This window comes from Crassostrea angulata, chromosome 8, assembly GCF_025612915.1.
Source record: "Crassostrea angulata isolate pt1a10 chromosome 8, ASM2561291v2, whole genome shotgun sequence".
NCBI classification, from domain to species: Eukaryota; Metazoa; Mollusca; class Bivalvia; order Ostreida; family Ostreidae; genus Magallana; species Magallana angulata.
In genome coordinates, this window is record NC_069118.1 from 45207068 (window position 1) to 45233395 (window position 26328).

Here is a 26328-nt window from a genome sequence, read left to right on the forward strand (position 1 = left end):
AACCACCAACAAGGGGGTTTAGTCCAATGATGTCGAAATAGCTAATAATGTGACCAAGATAAACACTACAATGCCAGTTTTATTTTAAGTATAAATTGTAGATTATGTAAACCATATTATTTTGATAAGAATTTGATTTCAAACTAATTTCGTTAATTCGTTTCGTAATAATTTAATATAATTATTTTATAATTTTTGAACAGCTTACTGAGTATCGACATAACCATATAAACAAATGCCGAGAAAAAAAATTGTTAACAGTTTATTTCGCCGAAATAATAAAGAGTTACATTGTATTATTTTTTAATCGTTTATATGTCGTTAAACTTCGTAATCTGGTTTTTTTATGTACCGTGAAATCATTTAAATTTGTGGAGGCCAATTTTCGTTTATGGGTTTTTTGTTACTTGGTGGGGATGTTATTTCGTTGATTCGTCGGTTTCCAGTTCCTTTTAAGAAGATAACTCTTTTAAAATTTGCGTTTTACGTGAGTTATCTTTCCTTACACCAGTATAAGTTATAAACGGTACTTCAGTAAAATTTAAAAATAATAATAAAACCCAAGCTATTTTAAGTTTGATTTCTATAAGACTAGTCATTTATCTGAAAGATGTTGTCGCTTTAGCATTGCTTAAATAAAGCAAAACTTAAAACCACGCCCGGCCCCGGAAATTGTTAAGAACTACAAAAAGCAGCATTATTTTAAGCTGCCAACGATGAAGCTGAAACAATTAAATCAGTTTCCTAGTAGTAGTCCTGCCTTGACGCCTAAAAGAAAAGAAAACGGGTAGAATAGAATAATTTTAACGAAGAACAAAGAGCAGTTGAAGATTAGGTTGCGAGATCATCAAAGCGTTTCAAGGCTGAATTGGGCGATAACGTATCTGAATCAACGTTCGGTAGCATCCGAGACAGGAATACTAGAGGAAGATTATTAACTAGCTGATAGCTCGTTCCTGGGGGGTGAGTGGACCAGGAGGAGAAAGGGTCAAGTCAGGTGACATGGACAGTTGCCGGTATTGATGAAACGTCATATGAAGCTTCCTCTTGGATTAACAAAATCGGGAACTTTACTCCCTACTGCCCCCCTCCCCTCCCCCACCGCAACTTATTCATGCAGGCAAACCTAGCGTTGTCTATCTCAGATGGTATACAATTTGTTCCTACTGATTGGGATGTTTCACATACTGAAAGTCATTGAATTAACAAAGCTTCTTTGCTGCAACATTTTGCCAAAGTGATTGTACCATATGTGAACGAGATCCAAAATGAGGTTTTATTAGACGCTGATCGAATCAATCAAAAGTCCGTCACTATATTCGATATTTTTGCCGCCCATCACACATGTGTATTCTTAAATTGCAAAGATAAAAACAATATCCAGCTCCTTTTTGTCCCAGCCGCAGGTACTGATAAGCTGCTACCTTGGATGTGGCCGTAAATTACGACCACAATAACATTTTAAAAGCAGAATTCCATGAGTGGTATTTTACCAAATTTGTGAAATGAATGAAAATTAGAATTATTTTTGGAATTGAACTAAACATAACTTTAATGATTAGATTTGAACAGAGAATCAACCCAAATGATGTAAAATAAAATGTTACTTTATTCAATATATACATAATATGAAAATTAAATATGCGTTTTTTTTTCCTTTATTTCGTACAATGAATATATGTTTTACATCATTTAAACTTTTAAGTCCATTTTCTGTCTTTATTCGTTGAAGATATGAATTCGTTGGGGAGAGCAACCCACGGAAATTGAGACACCATAGATTCTAATGATTCCAAAATATGCATTTCTGATTAACTGGTCCTTACTGAGTGAACAGTCCGATACAAAGAAGCAAGACAAATGATACAAAAAAAAGAGATACTGAATGAATAACGTTAATATTAATGTAAATTGCCTCTGTTTACATGTACCTGATGTGTGATTACAAGGCCTTAGGCGCGTTTTATTGACAGAATTTTTTTATTTACAAGCTCTAATTTGTAATGCGTGTCTCTGTTTGAAGCAGGAGTATAACGTCCCATATTGCTTGTACCCACATTGATTTAGTACGCTTTATGCTTAAACTTTTCAGTCTATTATCCATTCACTTTGCAATTGAGTGTTTATCAGTGGTATTTTACTTACAAATGTTTCCTCATATGTAAGCCATCTGTTCACGTGCACTTGGATCCCGAAACGTTTGTTCTGTAGTTAATATGAGGTATGTGCCATGTGTACTGAGTGTTAATTAATCAGAAAGACTGGTATCAATTACAACTGTACTTGAAAAAAGTAGAATACTTGAAAATAGTTCCTGTATTGATATTTTTATGTAAAAACCAATTGTTGTTTCTTGACTACAGATAGGTTTATTGCTTTTTAATTGGAAATTGAAGTATGCTGACTAGATTTGAATACGCACAATTAATGTCGAACTTCATGTGGAATGCGTGTACGTATATAACTATAGTTTCCTTTGCTTTTACATAAACTTTGTATATTAATAAGTGTTAATGGTTTTCATGTGATAAGTCATTTAATTTCAAATTATCACAATAAAAAGAATGATATATTGATAATTATTTACTTTCAGACTTCCTGTTCCTGATTAAAAAAATTAACACTTTAAACTTAATATGCTAAAAAAAAGAAAGAAATTGCGAAGTATAAAAGAGACATTTATTACAATTATAGCAAAACACTGCAATCAGACGTTTACGAAAAACGGGGATATTTACAGTGCATTTGCATACAGCTCTCTGGTACATTGTAGGTTCCTGATTTACCTTTTCTTACTTTTCAGTTGCTAGTTTTTCAAATACTGTATCACCTTTATTTTTCCTGTGTGCAGTAACCCAACCCACAACCTTCCTGCACTATCTATACTCAATCCGCAAGGTGCGACCAAACCATGATTGTTGAATACTCTCATAAACTGTCCGGTCTGATCTAACATGTGCAAACAGTCGTTGCTGTAATCTGTCACAATGATTTGATTCAGCGAGTCTGTTACTATGCACTGAGGATCAAACGATCTCTTTCTCGTTCCGCCTTCGTAACGAAATCGAACACGTCCTGATCTGTCCACAGAGATCACGCTTCGAGCATTTAAGTCTGAGACGCATACATCTCCGTATGAGTTTTCTGTCAAATATAAAGAATAACTTCCTTCTGCAAAAACAGGCTTTCCGTCATCAGTGTTTTCAATTTCCTGAGAAATTTCCTCTCCTTGGTAACGATGAATTTTATTCTTTAAACCTCGAGACATATTAACAAGGACATCACCTGCTTTGGTGGCGTATAAATTGCATGGATGCCAACCTGAAGGTGTGGTTAATAATGACTCTGTCTTTCCTTCTCTTATTATGTTTACCGTCCTATTTCTGTAATCACTATATATGAGATCCCCCTGGGTTGTTACTGATATATCGTTAGTGAATCGCAGACAAGTTGTGATAACTGTTTCTTTGACAGTCTTGTGTACATCTAGACGAGTTATCGCTTTGTTATTACCACTGACCCAAGCTTCATTTTCTTCTACACACGCAACTCTATGTAACGGTTTACACCGAGTAGATATTGAAACGATCAGTTTTGACTTTTTCAAGGTCTGTTGCAATTTTGTTGATAATTCATCATCTATTACTGCAGGTTCTGATGTTTGAGACATTGTTGCCCTCAGATGACCTATTTTAATATTGAGTTCATTCCCTTCAAGAACGTCTGCTACCAGAGAAGGATATTCCATATCAGCATTAAAAGGGACATATGCATGTTCATATTCCTCATTTTTCGAGATGTAATTAAGTGTATTTGTTGCTTCGTTAGATTTAAGAATTTCTTTGTTTTCTTCAACTGTTTTTATCATGTCTGGAATAATTTCTTCTATTTTTTTCTTGTGAGCTGTTAAAGTAGATAAGCTTTCCTCCTTCATTTTGATGATGTAAGAGTCAACTTTATCAAAGATGTCCTCTACTTCCTTAAGCCAAAGATTTCTTAAGCGTTTTCTCTCCTGTTCTAGCCTTGCATATTCAGTTGTCAATATGATTATCCTGTTCTCGATATCAAGAACTTCCTTCTGACTATTTGGAATGAGTTTATTTTGAATTTCTTCCGTTTCGTTTTGAATTCTGAATTTTACTTCTTCAACAATTTTACTAATTACTTTAACATTGTGGTTTTTATGAGTGTCGATACAACACTTGATGCAGACTTGAGTTTGACATTGTTGACACACTGCCTCGCATCTGTGGCTGAGATGAATTAAGCAGAAAGGATACACTAAATGTACCTCTCTGTTCTTGAAAGAAACAATATAATGTGAAGCTGACTGGAACATTGCGATGTGAACACTTACGCAGTCGACACAAAGATTAACTTGACAGTCATTACAGTATTGAGTGGTAGAATTTTCACAAAGGCTGCAGTTGATGATGTCCTGTGCTGAGAATATAGAAGAGGCCATCTTTTTCCGCTATAAACATGCCAATCTGTAACACGAAATTTAGTGATATTAATTTATTGTAAGATACCGTGCTGAGTCTACTTATATTTACTAATACAAGTTCTTTTATCTTGTACGACCAAAATATTATATTTAGTCTTTACGAACAATAAAAAAGTGTATATTTAATAATAAGGTTTAGCTTTTTGGCTGAAACGAAGCATACTAAGTTGATAACAAAGCATACTAAATTAATGACACAGAACATTTATTGCAATGCTTTGCAAAATAAATTAACTTTGCAACGCTCTGTAATTTTTTTTGGAAATCAACTGACCTGAATGTGCTGTAAGTACACTACATAATAGATATGTCTCGCCAAGTCATCCTAGTCTTGTTCATAAATGATTATAGCAAATGAAAACTATTTCCGTTTTAAAATTAGAGTTTGTGACAATTACCAAGCGGAAATTTGCCTCATAACTCTACGATTTATACACTTTGACAAGGAAGAAGTCAGCGAGTGCCGCCATCCAATATATAAATTATTGACAAGATTTTTTAAAGATAAAATATGAAATGAAATGCACCACACATTACAGAGATTTGAGGGTTTTTACCAAAATATCCTATCCGACATATACCATTTTTTAACATCCTACAGACAATCAAGTTGAAGCGCGGATTATTATCATACTTCAATCATTATTTTGGCAGAATGATATTTACTTATTCACTTCACATTATCAATGTTGATTATTTTGACAAAAAAATGCTAAATATACCTAATGCATGTACAACAAATGATGGAAAAAATTGTACGGAATTCATGTTCTCGTACTGCAGTATGAATTTATTTAATAACACCATTTTTGTTATATACTAGGTCATATTCATATATTAAAATTATATATTCGCCTACATGAACTATTTAAAGCATATACATGTGTTTCCTTTTTTTTAATTTGTGTGTACATGTATCCTTTAAGCATTCATATGTGTGATATGTGATTTTCAAGCAGGAAATACTTCAAAATCAAAAATGGGTTATGGATATATTTAATATCCCCAAAAAACAAAATGAATTTGATTTACCTCATTTGTACTGCCAAAGCTTCACAAAGTCCTCATAAACAGATATATATAGAGAGTGTTCCAGAAAATGTTCTACCAAACATCTCTCTTTACTCCTTACTAAAATTCTTACATTAGTGAAGGAGAAACTTCAATAGTACTGTACAACAATATACTACAGAAGCAGTGTGAATCGGATGTGGATACTAAAAAACTTTATGAAAAATTATTAGAAACTTTGAGATCACAAAATAAAGCTTTATACAACCATTCCCCATGAGAAATTAAAATCTAGGCTTTTTGATATCATCGACAGTTGTTTCTTAAAGCAATATGAGCTGTATTTTTTAGAATTTTATTTTGCTGCTAAAACCTGCTAGTATGATAAGTTTGCATATAACTTAAACTTTTATGATAAATAACATTTGAAAACATCATTAATTTTTGTCAAAGGAAATATTTCTCTTCTAAGGAATATATAGCAAATCAATTTTTGTACAGGACGACAATAATTCAATTTTGCTCCAAATAAGGCTTTTTAACGGCCTTTTCCACAAAAAATATGGCTAACAGAAATTAAAAAACCATGATATTTTTGTCATTTTAGTAAAACAATATTCAACATGAAAAATGCAGCTCATATTGCTTTAAATAAAAATGGAACTCGTAAACATGCTTCCTTGTCATAGGAAATCTAAATAAATAATTTATTAAAAACCATTCTGATTGCACACACAATTACTTTGAAGTAGACATTAAAAAATGTTTGAGGTTCTTATAGACAACATCTAGTATGCCTTTTTTTGGAAATCAAGTCTTCCAACAATCTGTTTGAAATCCCATGGGTATTAACGAGGCCGAGTACAGAACGAGTACGCACACTTTCGCGCAGCGTTTCATTTGTATTGTGGCGTCATCTTTTTGCTCGGTTGACGCCATGGCGTGATGGTTTCAACTGCAGATATTCAGCGAATTTGTTAAAAATAGCTCGTTCGATGCGTAAAATTGATATTATATTGTGGAATAAACATAATTGTCTCGAAATATCAGATATATTTGGGCTCGGGTCGAAAACGTAAAGAGGGTTCAGCAAGCCTAGCCCTTTGTCACTTCTTAACCCACCTAAATATAGCTTAATTCATATATTTCAAGACAGTAACCATGTAATTTATATTAAAGACCCTAAATATGTGATGTTATATATTAATTTATTACTTGAATATGTCTGAATGTTTTAATAATCCTATAAAGATCACCATTTCCATCTTTGTCAAATAAAAAATAGCCATTATCTGACAAACTGGGAAATTGGGCATACAAAAACAACTTTGATGAGACCCCTAGAACAAACCAGGGGGTAAAAGGTGTTTTTTTATTTGACACCTTTTAGCAATAACTTTAATATGTAGAACAGAAAAAGAAATTCATTGGGCATTTTTTTTTTACAAAAAAATGTAAAAAATGTACATTTCAAACAAAATCCCATAGGGTCCTATCTTAAAAATTAACAAACTTTGAGATGATCCCTTAAACAAACGGTGTGGTAAATGTCTTATTTTTTTCATAAAATAATAATAACATCAGTAGAAATTCATGGTTAAAAAAATTTATTCAAAAATCTAGGGCAGAAGAAATTAGACCCAGTCTCGTTAATTGTGCGCCATTATTAGCAGACCTATTTTTTGTATTCGTATGAAGCAGAATTTATTCAAAAACCTGTACCCGAAAACGTAAATCACTCGTTGTGGCCTTTAACTCAACATTCAGGTATATCAACGGAGTATATTGTTAATTCCATTCTAACAGGTGTACATCGACTCGGTATATCCTAGAGAAACAAATCCACAGAGTTTGCGTCATCTGTTTCATATTTGATTATTTACTGGAAATGAACATTGATGTAATCTAACAACAAAACTTTATGATAAGTTCAATTTTCTAAAGTCAAGTTTCCTTACTTATGTAGTAATATACCTTCATCACTTGCATATGGTGGTTTTGTCTCTCAGTGAATTCGATACGCAAGGACATGCTCTTCGTATGGCGAGGCAAGCTACTGTCAAATAAGTTGATTAAACAGGACTACCAACAGTCTTGTTTGAAGTCATCTTTTCGTAAGTTCTATGGTCGTTACATCGATCTTCTCAGCAAATACAACCTTCAACTTGGTCGCATGCTGACTGGCTTTTTTATGCTAATTATAAGTCAGACCATATTTTATCACCTAATTGTCTGTGGACTCACCCATCCCCACCCTGATTACGACAAAGAGCGACGGGTGTGACCGATCAGCAGAGGATGCTCACTCCTCGTAGGCACCTGATCTTAACTCTATCTTTTTAGAGGTCCGTGTTTCTCTGCTTTGAATTTGTATTTTTTTTTTACGGATTTTAGAAATGGTTGAAAGTTTGTTCTTGACATTATTTCATTGATCTTGCATTTTTGCTCATTATTATTGTCCTGCTCTGCTGACGCATAATAGTGATCAGTCTGTTCGTCCGTTCTTCCGCCCAAGATCATTTGTCCGAATCGTATCCCCCCCCCCCCTTGGCCTAATCTGGCACTTACTTCACCTAAAGAATGCCTTTGGTAAAAGATGTGCAGTGACCTTGAACCAAACATTCTAGGTCTAAGGTTAAGGCAGACATAGGTCACATAGCGGACTTATCTGAAAATTGTCAGAAAATCCTATTTCCCCATGGTTCAATCTAGCTCATACGTCACCCACATAGTGCCTTGGTCAAAGGGTGTAAAGTCGCATTGAATGACGTTCCTAAATCAAGATCGTTTCGGGCTACACCAAAAAGCATTTGATGGCTTATTTACTCTCCCCTTAGCCCTATCGGGGTCATACTTCACATAAACAGAGGTTTTGGGTAAATTGTGTGTTGCGACCTTTAACCAAGTTTTAAGGTTAAATGCGAAGGTCATAGTAACTCTTTTTCAATACAGTTAGCCACAAATTATTACCAATTAGCTTAATCTTGCTCATATTAAACCTGTTTGTAAAGGGTAATGAGCTTGACTTTAAATTCTATACTAACCTGAAAATTTCGAAGTCCTACCAAACGCTTTTATCCTATTTCCGCTATTTAAAAGGGGTCCTTTGAGATGGTAAATGATGTCTATTTTTTGTAAATTGTATTTCCCAATTAAACTTAACTCGAAAATTAAAATATTTCTAACATAAATAAAACAAGATATTTGTGAGCTAATGCTACCCCCCTTCTGCTGAAGTGGAGGGACAAAAGTGTTGAGAGAAACATGACGTCTGAGTAGTTCTGACGCGTCTGATCTATCGTAAAACACTATTTCCATTCATAACTGACAACGTCATTAGAAATCCCGTGATGCTTAAATAGATTTAGACTTAAACATGCGAATCAAATCGCATACAGTTGTATCTTTTTCTGCTGGCTCATTCTCTTCACATTTTGTTGTCCGAGACAGAAAGAGAAAAACTGTCGATAGCTTTATTTAATTTTAATCATTAATTTTTAATAAGTCGTGCTGCACTGTATTAAAATGGAGAAAAAGTTCAGATATAGCACAGGCAACTAACATGTCCCTTTCATATATATAGCGTGTAATTCGAAATTGTTAAAATTTTTAAGGTGGTATGGGACATCTGTCGATATAAATGTGGATTAAAGTACTATATAATTGAAAAATTTTCACCGGTTTAGAATTTTCAAATTTTACAATATTTAACCAAAAAATAGCTTTTAAAAATATTTGTAAAGGTAAAAACTGTAAAACCCCCAGCGGGATTCGAACTCATGACTTACAGATTCGTAGTAAATCCTCTAACCCACTGCGCTACGGAGTTAGGTGACCATTTTTGGAAAGAAACTACTTATATAATTACACTTTATTTTCTTGTTTATTTCGATAAACAATACGTCACAACATGGAAGTGTCCCATACCACCTTAACACGGGAAGTCTGGTAAATTGTCGTAAATCGGGCAGATCTCTACTGATCAACGAGCTGGATTACAGTTGGTTGCAAAGTTTGGTAAATGTTAATATGTAAGTTTATATGTAAACGTTTCAATTATTTGCAGTTTCCATTCATTTTCTCTGCAGATGTTTCCAAGAAATGGCATAAGTGTTTGAAAACATCTCTTGTTGAATTCAACCTCTGTTTTGTAATTTCCTAAGTTTATTTTGTACCTAATTGCTTGTTCAATGAGTGATTAACAATTTTCGGAATTTCTAAGAGACAGAGAGTCCCGGGAACTGTTCATCTGTAAAAACAACATTGTGCAAATATCTGTTTATGCCAAGGACATCAAACTCACATTAAGTTCATTTTTTATTTTATAACTGTAAATTTCACTCACCTAACTTTTGTCATCACCTGTCATTTTGTACTCATTATTCAGATTCCTCTATATAATTATGTACAATTGTCAATCGGTAGTCTTTAACACGGGGGTCAGCCTCGCGGCCAGTCGTATGACTGACCTAGAGGCCGAGTTCTGAGCCCGATACCGGCCATATACGTCTCGTTAGAAACATACCTGTTTAAATTGTTAATGCAGGAAACTGTTGCCATCGTAAAGACTAGTCCAATAAATTCGGAATCTACGCCAACATTCCCTCGCCCCGTTCGTACTGCACACGACGAATACCAGTTCCAGACGAATCTACGCGGTCACAGGAATGTTGCAGTTTCTAAGAAGATCATAAAACGTAGATCGAAGGAACATGAATTTTCGAGGTGTGGGGAGGAAGAATGATTGACCGTTAACTTTCAGTGGAGTAAGGTATAGCAAGTGATAAGTGCCAAATATGTGTTTGGGAAAATAAACGCGTTTTGTATGGAGAACAAGTGGCAAAGGATAGGATGGAAGCAAGCTCACTGTTATTGTATGGGGTGGATTTGGAACCTTAGCGAGTATAATTTAATGAAAATCCGTCAAAATTTGTAGGCATGAGAGCGCTTACAAGGTCACAAAGTCCCATAACTCCAACAAAAAGTATCGACCAATGCTAATTTTCGAACTTAACCAAGATAATAGTTGTATAAACATTTGGTATAAATTTAATGAAAATCCGTCAAAATTTGTAGGCATGAGAGCGCTTACAAAAAAGTGTGATAAATCCGTCACAAAGTTCCATAACTCCAACAAAAAGTATCGAGCAATGCTGATTTTCGAACTTGACCAAGGTAATAGTAGTATAAACACTTGGTATAAATTTAATGAAAATCCGTCAAAATTTGTAGGTATGAGAGCGCTTACAAGGTCAATTTTTGGATAAAACAGAGACATTATTGTGATCAAAGTCCTAAAACTCCAACAAAAAGTATCGACCAATGCTGATTTTCGAACTTGACCAAAGTATTAATGGTATAAACATTTGGAATAAATTTAATGAAAATCGGTCAAAATTTGTAGGCATGAGAGCGCTTACAAAAAAGTGTGACGGACGGACACACGGACGCACGGACGGACGCCCGGCATTTCTATGTCCCCGCACCGCGTTGCGGCGGGGGACAAAAAGTTAAAGAACGGAGGGTATTCAAACTATACAGTTGATTTCGAAATTAAATACAAAGTTAGTAAAATAATACTTTTTATTTTATCTGTTGTAATTTCAGTCGTCGGGATATAAGCGAGATACAGAGCTAACAATTCGTCGTAATGTAAACAAATCTCAGGTCATTTTTATTTTTTGCATTTTGAATTTTGAGTGTTTAAGTGAATTATTCACTTTACGACCTAAAATGAATGTGAAAAACGCTAAGAACTGTTAATCAGTGCTTTAAACGATATACCAGGTAAAACAATCTAACTTAGAAAAGAACTACTTGTATATTGGAAAAGTGAACAAAAACAGGGCACGAGTCTTTTTTTTCATGACAAACAGGGAACACGGTATCTTGCTTATAACTTTCCTACTGATACTCGAATTTTTGTTGATCACTTGGCATGCATTTCCAAAGCATTGTACACAATAAAAAAAATGACCAAAACCGTGACCATGCCCCTATAAGTTTGATATCTTTCATGTACGAATTAATTCACATATAAATTAGAACTACATTAAGATAAAGTGTCAAGTCCATAAGATAAAAATTCATGGACACCTTTTGAGAGTTACCCTTATGAAGCGGTTATGTTGACGTGTCGTTACATGACTTTTTGGCCTTTATGGCTAGTCTTCAACACTTCCAGTTGCATTGAACTTCCGGTAAAGCCTTAGAATGATTTACACGTAGTGGCGTCTTTAAAAAATCTAACCATCTGTGATGAAAATTAGGAATTATGCAAATTGAGCTGTTTACTGTTTAGGACTTCATTTCCAAAGGTTAAAAGTAAATACAGCAAATATTGTGAAAGGAAACAAGCCAATTGTGGGCCGAGCTCTGCTCGGACTACTCGAACTGATCTTAAAGGTTCTTGGGCAGACATGCGCGGCATTTATGTAATGATTTTATGTTTTTTGACTATCGTTTAAAAATAGGGAATCGATCAAATCGAGCCCTGTTGAAAAACAAATCCGAGAAACATATCGAACACGAGTCGCACGTTTTTTAACAAAAACGGTCATGATCGAGTACGAGGGTTGTCCTAAAATAGCGTAGACAAGTGGCGTTATTCAGTTAATCGAAGACAAAGGAAGATGAAATTTGTGCCACAAAGGGTTTAAGAAATTTGCATTCAAATAATGGTTTAAAATCGAATATTGTTTGAGATTAAATTAGTGAAATGAAAGCATGTTAGATCAGAAATTCTACATGCGGCGCTATGTCAAAAACAAAAAGTTAAAATCAACATAATGAATTGAAAATTGGGCGGTAAAGTACTTTTCGAATGAAAAAATTCAAATAAAACATACACCGATATTTGATAATAATTCTATTCTTTACTCAGAAAATGTTTTGGCTATAACAAAACGTTTAAATATTTTATAGCGCGTTTAGTGACAAGTTGAAAAGTTAACTGGTAATAAAAGACGCTTTCAGCGTTTAAGTCGGCGCAGTAGTAACTGATACAATTTTGTAAAGACCATGAAATAAATCCTAAGCGGCTTTGGAAGTAAATGAAATTAACAAAATCGATGAGAAATGCGTTTTGTGAATAAGTAGTTAAACAACATTGAAAATATTTTATTAAGTATGATGACAATAAGTGGAAAAAAGAAACCCCGAACGATATCAATGGACGTTAAAATGTTGAACGACACGTATCGGTAAGACGGACGTTAGACAACAAGTTTGGAGCCGACAGATTGTTTGTACTTAGAAAATATTTAAAAACAAAACAAAACTAGAAATTTATATTGAATGTGCACGCAGAGTACATGTTCAAAGATAATATTTTTTCTGAGACATTTTCGGAAATAAACCGTAAATGTTATCGTGAACGATGTGGAGGGTTTAGCAACAACGTAAAACTGGAATTGCGCCACCTGACAAAACTTGTTGTTACTAATTATTTATTTTCTCGAGAAATAAATAAAGTACAGATTTGAACTTTTCAGCATTGTTTGCCAAAGGGTCATTGAAGAAAACATAGAAGTGTAATGAAATTGCAGTGAACAGATTATAAATTATGTGTCCTGTCTACATTATTTTGGGACAACCCTCGTAATTACCTACTCGATTACAATTTTTTTTTTCAGATGGACAGTTAAGTAATATAAACAGTCGATAGTGGTACCGACTTTTAAAAAAACTTGATGTTTAAGTTTTGAAATTATAAACGTTTAAAAGTGGGGCGTTTTTGGCCAGTATAGATCTTCGATCATAATAACCTGCTTGTGATAATCTTTCCCGTTTGGAAGACATGTACAGGGCCCAGCCTTTTGTAAAGATACTACCAAAGTGATGCATTTAAGACAGTCATGGCGAAATATGGAAGAGTCTTACAAAGCGAAACATTATTCACATAGTTGAGAAGAAAGTGGTCTAAGAAGTGCCATCAAGACTACAGGCCCCAAAAGAGTGTCACCATGTTTGCATGGAGGAATGACACGACTGAATAAGGAAATTAAAGTTTAACAAATGAAAACGTTGTGCGAGATGATACGAGAATTATGGATGTTAATTATTTGTTCAAAAAAAAATATTTATGACATTGACTCAGGTGTTGAATTTTTTTTACGATTAAATTCTATTTTTGGCATTTTGAATGTAGAGGTTTGACATTCATTGAGTTGAATTGAAATATTTTTGTAATTAAATGGTTAAGTGATTTAATAACTACATGTTATGGGTTTAGATGTGAGCATAGTTTTTGCTTAAATTGAAATAACTCAGATGTGAAATACATTTCTTGCCTTTCTTTCATTTTATAATTAAACAATTATACAGAGATTATAACCAAACGTTTGATTTTTAGTGCAAATCAAATCTGTTTTCTTTATTTATTTAAACAAGTATACCTTGGTGTTGTAATAAAAGCCTTCTTCGGATATACATGTATTAAAATTTAGGAGACCATGAAGACTCTTTCAATATATCCGTAAGCCGCTTTTGCTTAAAGTTTGATCCCGCAACCGCGAACAAATATTTATTAAATGATCGTTTATTTATAACACTGAAAAGATTACATGGAATTCTACCTCTTGTTAGTTTAATTCAAAAACAATCAGTCAGTTTTTGGTGTTTATTTTTGTTGCGTTCATTGTCGTAAAAAGTTAAATATCCTTAAAATTTGCAAAAATGTCATTTACGGTTGGATTTTTTTCCACAAATTTTTAAGTTTACTGTTATAACTCTGGACCTGTTTATCAGTGACATCATCTTCCTCCATACTTTCGTCATCACTCTCGTGAATGTTAGCGCTGTTTTGTTCGCGGTATGTCTCCACGATAATTTCGTTCAAGTGTTCAAAAGATAAGGAGTATTTTACTGTGGGGGTTTCGACATTACGTCTAGCCTCATTACATCCGTGTAGTTTTCAAAAGTGAATATTATTTTGTTAAAGCAATATCAAAAACACATACTGTTAGAACTTTTCACTTCACACCATTAAACATGTATATCATCTGGTCAGCCAGACATAATTACTGTCAATAACCGCGAAGACAGCCGCCATCGATTTCTTCAATATACATTTTATGAAAACAACTCATTATCACCCCTGGGGACCATCAGTGCCTTCAAAAACAACGATTCTTTAGAAAACAGATTTAATTAATAAAGTTATTTCAATGCAAGAAAGTGAGAGGCAAAAACTGGGGATTTCTGTTCAAATTAAGCAGAATTTCTTAATTCCTTATTTGTCATTTATTTCTTAAGTCACTGCAATTCAAAACAAGTCTCATAATCACAAAACTTAATAGTCAGAATGTTCATTTCCACTCAAAGAACTCAATTCCTAAGAATCCAAACTTTCCCCTGGTTCTTCACATTTACCAATAGTTTACTTAGTCTAGTAAAGATGAATGGAAGAGTTTTTGTTGAAGAGGCTTGTCTTTTATGCAAAATAATGTATTGCACTTCCCTGCCAGTGGAAAGACTTCAACTTTTGCCCATTGATGAATGGAACTGTTCACAGAATGTTCCAAGAAAAACAAACTTGCGCAAACTGATTGTTGTTACATTTAACACACGGCAGCTTCACAGTGGATGTATTTGTCACAGATGAATTTGTAGTTCCTATCACTGGAATCCGTTACTTCAACTGAACTGTGATTTTCTGTAACTGTATCCGGAAATTGGATCACATCAATACCAAGCTCCATGTAGAATGACTTCATGTGGATTTTCATGCTGTCTGTCAAAAGGACATTTTTCTTTTTGTGTTGCTTTCGGCTTGTGACAGCCGATGGGTCCTCGTCTGACTTATCTTTAAGTCTTTTTCTGGTTTTCATCAAATATTTTCACCAAGTGCATGCACTGGGTTGATTTCCCGCCGAATATCATATGTACACACCAGTCATATATCTAGGAAAAATGATCACTGGTATTAATTATCATATCAATACATACTTTGGACAAACCTTATCCAAATTAAAAAAAACACACGATAATATATCGATTTATATATATATATATATATATATATATATATATATATATATATATATATATATATATATTAGGACGTACAGCATATGTTTCCATCACTGTGGACTCCTCCATTCCCTTTCTAAGACACTGCCGGGTTATCCAACTATTGGCTCGTTCATATGGAAATAGCCATCTGCCGTACATTGGTCCAAATCGTGCCAGATCTTCCACTACAAGATGAATTAGATGGGTTGTGAGATTCTGAAAGGAAATTTCACATCCTATGTAAAAAAAGTTGCATTTTCCTTTTGGTTACTGTGGAATCATTAGATTTCGTGGTGGCTCAATTTTCGTGGAATTCGTGGGTACCTCTTATCCACGAATTAACATCCTCCACGAATTAATAAATTTAAGTAATAAAGTCTTGTTTCGTTTTGAAAATATAAGAGAATACACGAAATTACGTCCCCACGAACCTGTAAAATTCTAACAATCCACGAAAATTGACCCCCACGAAAATTAATGATTCCACAGTAATTTTTTTGTCATATTTAATGTTTTAGTAATTCATGTTTTATGATTGCGTGGACCTTGAGGTCAATGCAGAAAATATATAAGCGAGGTTAAACTGGATGCTATGGGAAAATTTCAGCCTGCGCATAAGCTAGCCTGGTTTTTGTGCGTAATGGGTAGCTCAGGGAACCAGGATAGCACAGGTTTATCTGAATCGGGATCGGAATTCCATGCTATATGCACATATAAATTCAAAGGCGCTGTAATTGTAAAGTTGTCGGTAAACATTACAGACCCAATGTATTTCTTTTAAAGAAATGATTGGCATGTGATATAAACTGTCAGTATTATGAAATAAGGCAATGTTATGCCGAAACTACAACATGTATCAAGTAGCATGATTTGCAATGTTTTGTTGTTTTCCGAATACACATGTAGCTTAACTTTACTTTCATAGAAGGCAAGGTTAGAGTACTTCCCGATTAGAATTATTTAAGCATTTAAGTATGATTGAATAACTATATGACTGTATATAATAGCTGATTGAATAATTATGTCACTGTATAAAAGTTTAAATCTCAAGAAAAATGCATCAAATTAAGAAAATGATATACACAAAGCTGTCACTGCATAGTTAACAAAGTAGTCCGAAGCGTAATGTGTGCGCAAATAGTAGAATTCGTCGAATGCCTGATACTCTACTTGCAATCTTCATTAATATAGATCATAATCATTTTATGAACCCTTTAAATTCTGAGATTAAAAGTCAACTATACATATATATAATACAACGTACAAAAGCAGGGGGCTAGAGTCGGTGGAATCTGTAATAATTTTAAGGCTTTCACGTTTTCGTAAGAAACACATGCAAATGGTCCACGTATTGCAGTCCTTTTTTAAAGAACAGCAACTTGGTAACTACAATTTGAGTGCTAGTTATAAACAACACACAGAGTTCACAATTCCTTGTTTTGTAAACAATTAAGGCTTGTGACATGTTTTGCCTTACATTAGTAATATATACTAGTAAATGTTCTTTTTCAAGCTTATTTTTCTATCTTCATTTTCACTTTTACCAAAAGTCAACAATTCCTAGTGTTTGTCATATTCGTTCATTCATTTTTAATCAAAATGATGTCACGAAACTATAATTCACGCCGATTAAAAAATTGATTTAAATGATCTGTTATTAATTTCATTTACAATATTTGCAGAGCTTGATCGCCAAGGAGATTGAAAAATACAACCTGAAGGATTTCAAAGACCCTCATCTGCCAACAGCGATTAAAGACATCATGCTGATGCTTGGAAACTTATTCTAATCACCACAGACAACAGACAATGAGAAGAAAGTGAAAAACAGAATTCTCAATTCACCAAAGTGAAGGTGATATTACTCCAGGAAAAGGTACATAAAACAATCAATCTAAATGTAACTCTGTCATAGAGTATACTGTAATTCTTTTTAGGCTTTTCTATGATTTCATATATTTATGTTTTCAATATGATACTGTTTATTTGATTAGTAAAACTGTATACTATTTACAATGTTAAATGGAGGTATATCAATTGTGCATATACATTGTACATAAGAAATATTAATACAATGTAGTTCTATTTGTTAAACTAATACATCTTTTTTTTGCAGTAGATGTGACGACGGCGCATTTGAGGATGATTCAAGCGACAGTGATGTCCCACTTGCAGAAGTGGTGACAAGTGACTTGAACTAAAAGACTAAGTGTTTGCCATATCATCGCATGAATTGTACCTAATTACAAGATGACATATAAATTGTGAAACATGTGCATTTCTTATCTGTTTCCATGATTCCAATTACTGTTGCGAAATTTAATAGATAAATCTACACATTATGTTTTACTGCAGTTATGATTTTAAATATTTTATTGTCAGATTCATGAAGTGCATGCTATTAGACTATACAAAAAAGCTTGTTCCATACTTATTTCACAACAGAAAGTATCAATCTGAAATTGATAGTGCCTACACTCCAATAAATCTTGTTTGCACATAATACACAACCACACCAGTGATTACATAATCTCTTTCGCTCCAAAGCACACAATATACAATTACTGGTAACATTAAATGGGTGGTTAAAGATATCACAGAGCAATTAACTTATACAGTAGTAATAATTTGATTGTAGCTCAGTATGATTCTAACCGATAGTGGAACTACAGACAAAACAACAGGAGTTATATTAGAATGATGTGTTGTCAGATTAAACTGTCAACGATAAATCTAATTCAATCGTTCCTGGTAAGCTTTGTCAATATTCATTTAAAGATTACAATATGTTCATTTCATGTATTATGTTCTCTGTCTAAAAGTAGCTCAGTGTGTGTGTGTGTGTGTGTGTGTGTGTGTGTGTGTGTGTGTGTGTGTATATATATATATATATATATATATATATATATATATATATATATATATATATATATATATATATAAAGAGGTATTCTCTGGGTTTTTTTTCTGTTTATTGTATGTATGACAGGTGCCTTCAATACCTATGAGCTACATGACCCCTTTGGTCAACGAAGAGAGTCATAAAGAGTTTTTTCCATTTGTTTACCCAACAATATCTCAGTGTTTATAGGCTAGGCTACATATTACTATGAAATTGTCACAGCAATGTTTTGAAATTTTCTTAGATATGCGCGCACGGATGGAGACCATAACTACAATTAATACTTTACACATAAGTGTGTAATATCTACCCTTACTTAATTTCTACTTTTTAAGTAGCTCTGATACTGTTAGAAGTAAGTATATGTATTACACATAGAGGTTTCTTCCAATTTGTATACAATCATTTTATCACGTTTATTTTTTTAAAGACTACTCTGTGTGCATGTTAAAGATTTTTAATTGTAATGGAACTGGTCCTTATACCTTTTCTACAGCTTTTTGTCTGACAGAGCGATATAAGTGTGAACATAGAAAATACCTAACTTAAAAATTGTGAAGAAATTCTCATTTGCAAGTATTTTCAATATTACAAATGGTCGTGCACTGATTAGTTAAAAGTTAAAAACCTCTCTCTGAAACATATACTTTCGCGATTAAGGAGCTAAGCAGGAAACAATCTGAAAACTAGAGGTACTGTGAGCAAGCTCACAATTGATACCCCCCGCTAAGAAAAAAATCATAACGCGTGTATTTTTGCTATTATAGAAAATATTGGATGAATCTATTTCACTGTCCATTTTCTATAAATAACAACTGCTTTATTTTTGAAAACTGTTAATTTTTAGCTTCTAATATTTCCATTCATACAAGACATGACACACACAGAATTTAGCTTTTTTGAAACAATGACCTTGAACTTTCTCAATTGACCTTGGGTCAAGGTCACGACACACCCATTAATCATAAGCAATCTTTGTGTGAAGTAAGAACTGCCAATGTTTCTCCATAAGAAAGATATGGACCAGACACGAATTTTGCATTTTTTCTGCCAGTGACCTTGACCTTGCCCAAATGACCTTGGGTCAAGGTTATGATACACCCTTAAGTCATAAGCAATCTTTGAGTGAAGTAAGAACTTCCAATGTTTCTCCATAAGAAAGATATGGACCGGACACGAATTTTGCACTTTTTCTGCCAGTGACCTTGACCTTGCCCAAATGACCTTGGGTTAAGGTCATGACACACCCTTAGGTCATAAGCAATCTTTGTGTGAAGTAAGAACTGCCAATGTTTCTCCATAAGAAAGATATGGACCGGACACGAATTTTGCACTTTTTCTGCCAGTGACCTTGACTTTGCCCAAATGACCTTGGGTCAAGGTCATGACACACCCTTAGGTCATAAGCAATCTTTGTGTGAAGTAATAACTGCCAATGTGCCTCCATAAAAAAGATATGGACCGGACACGAATTTTGCACTTTTTCTGCCAGTGACCTTGACCTTGCCCAAATGACCTTGGATTAAGGTCATGACACACCCTTAGGTCATAAGCATTCTTTGTGTGAAGTAAAAACTTCCAATGTTTCTCCATAAGAAAGATATGGACCGGACACGATTGCACAGACAGACGGACAGACAGACAGACAGACAGACGGACGGACGGACAAGGTGATTCCTATATACCCCTCCAAACTTTGTTTGCGGGGGGTATAACAATAAATATGCATCTCAAGCAGGCTATTTCAACTTACCTTATACACTGTCGTTAACCTGCGATACATCAGCGGGTTTATAATGTGAAATCTCGATCCCCAAGAAATAAACAAAACGCACGAAATAAACCGAAGATCGATCTGAACCTGTTGATCAATATATACAAAATCACAAAGCCAAAATTATCTCAATAGTCTTAACAAATTACGTCTGCATTGGATATGATTTTAATTTTGTTTTAAAGCTTCAAAAATATCATTATATATGTTAATGTCATTATATATGGCACATCATAACGTTATGTGTTGGCATTTAATGTAACTGTTATTAATTTTTAATTTTTTTTATTTCAATGAATAATAATTGTTTAAAACTGATTTTTAACTGTACAGGGGATGTCAGTGGTAGGTACAAGGGTTGTCAAGGGCGTACAGTGGGAGTCAGGGGCTTACAGTGGCTCACAGGGGATGTGTAAAGTGGCGCAGAGGGGATAACAGGGTGTACTAAGGATGTGTACAGAGGCACACAGGGTATTCAGGGGTACACAGGGGATGTACAGGGGACAACAGTGAAAACACAGGAGGTGTCAGGGGATTTTCATACGGACAGGGGATTTTAAAGTCAGTTGTGTTAGGGTGTTTTCCTTTCATTATTTAACTACTAATACATATTTTTGTAGTATATTTTAATAATTATTTTTGTACAGTATTTACAAAGAGAATTTAGAGAACTGTCAACCTAATAAAATCATTTAGGAATGTATTAAAGCCAATCTATTTCAAATATTCTAACACTTTTACTTTTCCTTTATCAAGTAATCCTACCCACAGTCTCCCCTTGCTATCTACACTTAATCCACATGGCACTTTAAGTCCATGGTTATCAAAACATTTAAGAAAATGTCCGTTTTGATCAAGGATGTGAATACAGAAATTGTTGACATCTGTTACAATTATCTGACCCAAGGAGTCGGTTACAATACATCTGGGACTAAATGGTTTCTTTCTCTTGGCAGGTGTACCGTCGTATCGAAATCGAATACTCCCGATTGCATCAACAACAACGACAATGTCGGCATTTACATCGGAAACACAGACGTCTCCATTGTTGTTTTCTGCCATGATCAAAGTAAAGTTTCCTTTTTGAAAAAGCGGAATCCCTTTCTCATCTCTTTCAATGTTCAGAGCAATGGTTTGTCCCTTATATTTAATTATTTTATTTCTGTCAACACATGAAACATGAACCAGAATGTCTCCTGATCTTGTACAGCAGAGGCTATATGGATCCCATCCTTTTGGTAATGTGATGAAATTCTCTGTCTGTCCATGTCTAACAATGTTTACTGTTCTACTATCACAGTCACTGTATAGCAGTTCACCAAGACAATTTACCGCGATACCACTAGGCATAACACAACATGCGGTGGTAAACGTTTCGAGAACGGATCCACGTATGTCAATACGTGTAATGTTTTTGCCATTACCTGTAATAAAAGCCTCATCTTTACCAACACAGACCACTCTGTATAAAGGTTTACATCTTGTAGGAATGGTAAGGATAACACTTGCTTTGTTTGATATTTCTCTTGTTGACAAAAATGTCATTCCAGTTGAAAGACTACACTGTGATGATTCTGTAAGTGTTGCTTGTATCTCTCCATATTGAATACTCAGTTCGCTTCCTTCGATAATGTTTGATTTCAGACAAGGAAGTTGGACATCATAATTATTTGATATATCTCCTTGTTCCTTCATAGTTGATACGAAGTTAGCAACTTCATACGGGTTGGTCGAGCTAAGGAATCGTTTGTTTATATTAACCTTTTGATTCGTTTCTTGAATCAGGTTCCTAATTCTTGTTTGGTGTGTTTTAAGAGCAGCTAGTTTGTAGTCCTTGATAAATTGAGTAAAGGAGCCAATTTTGTTAAAAATAGTGTCTACTTCTTGATGCCAAATGCTTCTAAGCCTTTCTCTTTCATATTCTGTTTCAGCACATTCTGTACTAACTTTAGATATTTGTTTTTCAATATCAGCGTTTGATGTCTGGTATTTTGGGATGATTTTAAATTCATATTCTTCTATTTCCTTATTAATATCCCGTTTCTTTGCCTCAACAACTTTTACGAGTTCTAATTTAGTGTGACCCTGGTGAACGCTTGACAGAATGCACATCGTGCAAATGGCTGTATGACATGTTTCACATTTCGTCTCGCAATATTGGCCAGGATGAAACTCGCATTCAAGAAACGCCAACCTTATCTTCCTGTTCTTGAAAGCTACAATGTCATGCGACAGGGACGGAAAGCTGTCCACGTGACTCTTTATGCAGTTGATACATAAAATAATCTGACAGTTGTTACAAAATTGTTGCGATGGCATGCCACAAATCTCACATTTGATTGCCTCTTGTGCAAGAGTTGAATACGCCATTATTGTCTTTTTATCTCAAAAGCTTGTCTGAAATAGGATAAATAAAAGTCATATATCAGTTCCTCTGGCTTCGTATATGCTAAATATTTCCAAGAAAGTTGGTCATGTGACTATCGATGTCTCTCGGGAACATGACATCAGATCAAAAATAACTTGAAATATGTTTTTTGTTTAAAAAAAAACACTCATTGCCTTAGATATATTTAGATACGTTCTATGAAAATTTAAATACAAACTCATCTATACCTGTAAAATAAATTAAATTTCTCCAAATAAAATGTATACATGTGTATGAATATAACGCATAGAAATGGATCCATAAAAAAGCAAAAACACTGAAATAAAGTTAACATTGAGTAAATGAAAACAACGTCATCAAATATGTGAATGAGGATAAATGTTTTACCTAAATGGTCAGTTGGTTTGGAATTATTCATGTGCTTACCGGTATGTCTATTCTATCGAGTTGAAATCCGACTGAATTGAAGTCCTTCCGTCCTGGTTAAATCGAACATGTATATGCTACCATTACAATGGGAAGTTTTAATTTCATTTTCATCTCAGTTTCATTTTTCATGAATAATAAAAATATATTCCATGTTTTGAGTATCAAATACTTAACATCCAATTAACTTTAATATTATATTAATATTACACACATGTTATTAACCATCCATTTCCTTGTTAAAAAGGAAGAATGTTTAGTGATGGCATATTTTAAAAGTTCCTTCTCGTAATATTGGATTTTAAACAGGTGTCCGTTAAACAATTTATATGACCTGATTTGTAAACGCTGATCAGTCAGATTTTTGACAAATTGATATTTTTCGTTTGTAATAAATAGCAATGTTATCAATAGCTTGAGTACTGAAAGGCCGCAGTTTGCAGTATCATTTTATATTTTAATACTAGTTAGTTCAATATGTCGCTGTTAAGCATCTTGAAAAAAATATTATTTTTGAAATTGACTGTAAAATGTGTTGTGAAGACTATAGTTCAAAGTTTATTTTGATTTGTTGAAAACTCTTTTACCTAAAAAAAGTAAACCACCCGACACATCTCGTCGATCGTTGAAGGGTATATGCCGAGGTTTGCCTTACGCTTTAAAAATGTAGAACAACTTTATCTCTTTCGTGTAACAAGATATCTTTCGTGTAGTAAAACAGCCTTTTGGTTTTCGTTTCCATATCGTTCCATTAGCAACATTCATTTAATTAGGTAACAAACTACACCAAGTCTCATATCTTTAATACACTAAAGGAGTTGTTTTATGAAATTTTATTGATCAATTTGAATAAATGTTATGTATTATATATATGTATGTCAGGATGTAAGTAGGAACAAACCGCCCTATACGTTATATTTACTGGTTTGGGTGTTTTATCTTGAAATCTTACTGCCTAATATTTAGCACATCAACTATATATTCATATGCATATTCAAACATGTACAGCTCTTTCTGAAATTCTGAATTTGTGTATGCAGTGAAAGGCAATTTGGTACAAATCTATTTTATTCAAATAATGCAAAGTAATCATGATACATGTACGAACATGCACTATGATTACAGAATTCTACAGGTGTGTACTAGGACCCCACTCCTTTCAAATGCCATGTTTAGAATACATGTATGATGTGTAATTAATACAAAATAAGAAATTCCTTTATAGCAAAATAACGAATAAGAATTCAGATCTAGCAAAATAATTATATAATACTAGTTCTACAAATTTACTAATGTGCATTTATACAATTGGCAGAAAAGTTACATGTACAAATGTTTTGCAAAAAGGTCAACTTTACATTTCCTATATTGAAACATACCATTATAATCTTATAATTATTATACTATTATATACTATTATAATAGTTGGGCTGCACCTTCCATTCTCAACATCTGTCAGACTATATGCATCTTATGAAAATTGAAAGCACTCTGTTGACGCGGATGGTAAGCAGACGACAGTGCAGTTTGAAGAAATAAACGCATTTAGTCACATATTTCCAATTTAATGAAGTAGAACTCAAATTTGTTATCTAAAGGAATGAATTAAATGATAACTTAACGTATTGCTGTATGTCAATCAAAATAATTTTTACATCCAATGAAATAATTGCGCCGATTTACTCCGGAGCTGTACGCTGTTGCTCCGCCATATGCTCCGACAAACAAAGTAAACATAGCAATGAACATTATTGCCCTGTAGAAAAAATGATGAAAAGGTGTAGCTGGGGAATATGCAACACGGATAGTAGGTATCCCGTGAGATTAACTGGTGGGATTAAATTCATCCCTTTTCCCAAACCGGCAGCTAATATTGAAAAATGTAAACGGTGGATACTCTCGTGTGGCACACTATAGCATAATAACTTAATGAGGAAGTTCTTCGAGATAGAAATAAACCAAAGCACTTTTATGCGCGTAGCAAGATAAAATATTAAATTCAGCTTGGATCATATAAATTCCTGATTTGTTTATAGACATTTCTTTCGTGTTGGTACATACATACTCTAGAGTTTAATCTATATAGAGTATACATACATTGAATCGGAGAGATATAAAACAGTATAGTATAAACCTCCCTGATTCAATCAAGAACGCAAAAAAGGAACAAACTAATGACTAATATGTATATTTACAGTCATTTCATGCATACTAGTATCTTTAACAACTTTATGCTATGGTATGCAGTTTTTATTATATGCTATGAGATTTGTATGCTATGCTATGAGAAATTGAAATGAAGGGCTCAATGATATGGTATGCTATGCTATGAGATTTGAACAAAAACACCTCCATACACAGAAGAGTTCCACAACTTTCGAAGTAAAACAAGCATTCTGAGAGTAGTGCATAAGCAATACACGTCCCCTACCGGTTTGTATAATATTCTATGAAAGCTTCGAAACATACATCTATTTCAAAACTATTATAACGAGATGTTATGCTTTAATCAGAGATTAAAGAACAGAGGAAATTCAAACTACATAGTTGATATAGAAATTAAATGAAAAATGGGTAAAATATTACTCTGTATTTAATCTCATGTAATTTCACCAAGTCAATTAAGTATTTGCTGGTAGAAATTTGTGAAAAAATTGCACGGTTATGCAGAGTATCAATTCTTACCGTCTTCTGTACTCCAAATCAACAGACCAACCCAATAACGAACGCCACTGTAATAATAATACAAAAAACCCTGTCGATTAGATTTACAACACAATGCTTGACACTATTATATCACAGAACTTATTTGTTTGTTAAAAAATATATAAAAGGAATAGTATAAGTAAAGCACGATATTGTTACTGACTATATACTTTCCTCGTTTATTCAATACACACCGAACCCGATAACGATCCCGAACATTAAAAAATTGGAATTAAAAATTTTTTAATATTCTCGGAAATATGTCAACCAGACGCTCCGAAGTGTAAACTTGATGGTTTGACATTTTGAAGCTAAAGAAAGCAAGTGTGGAAAACTGAAGTGGGACAGACGGATGGACGAACGCAGAGGAAAGCTATAGTCCCCTACGGTGAAACCGGTAGGGGACTAATAAGAAGCCAAAGTTTACCAAAAAACAGCAATGAGAGCTTTAACTTTTCAAATATAAACATAAAAAACGAGTTAAAATAATGGTGTATGTTATGCTATGGTATGATATGCCAAATGAGATTCTATGAGATTGTGAGCTATGGTATGATATTTCAATGCTATGCTGTGAGATTGCAATGCTATGCTATGGT

The 26328-nt window shown here is 33.8% G+C and overlaps 2 protein-coding genes across 3 annotated transcripts; both read right to left on the bottom strand.

Moving 5' to 3' along the window:
- Positions 1 to 2694: 2694 nt before the first annotated feature.
- Positions 2695 to 4636, bottom strand: LOC128160527 (uncharacterized). The gene has a single exon (XM_052823859.1). It carries the CDS (start codon positions 4463 to 4465, stop codon positions 2807 to 2809), a length of 1659 nt encoding a protein of 552 aa, XP_052679819.1. The 5' UTR covers positions 4466 to 4636; the 3' UTR covers positions 2695 to 2806.
- Positions 4637 to 20148: 15512 nt separating this feature from the next.
- LOC128160387 (uncharacterized) lies at positions 20149 to 23142 on the bottom strand. Of its 2 annotated transcripts, none has more exons than XM_052823700.1 (2): positions 23024 to 23142; positions 20149 to 22605 (listed from the first exon to the last, which is right to left on the bottom strand). In XM_052823700.1, the coding sequence occupies exon 2, from the start codon at positions 22576 to 22578 to the stop codon at positions 20923 to 20925; it is 1656 nt and encodes a 551-aa protein (XP_052679660.1). In that variant the 5' UTR covers positions 22579 to 22605; positions 23024 to 23142; the 3' UTR covers positions 20149 to 20922. The 2 variants fall into 2 exon arrangements, with proteins under 2 accessions (XP_052679660.1, XP_052679658.1); XM_052823698.1 differs by having other exon boundaries at positions 22985 to 23068.
- Between the last annotated feature and the right edge of the window lie 3186 nt (positions 23143 to 26328).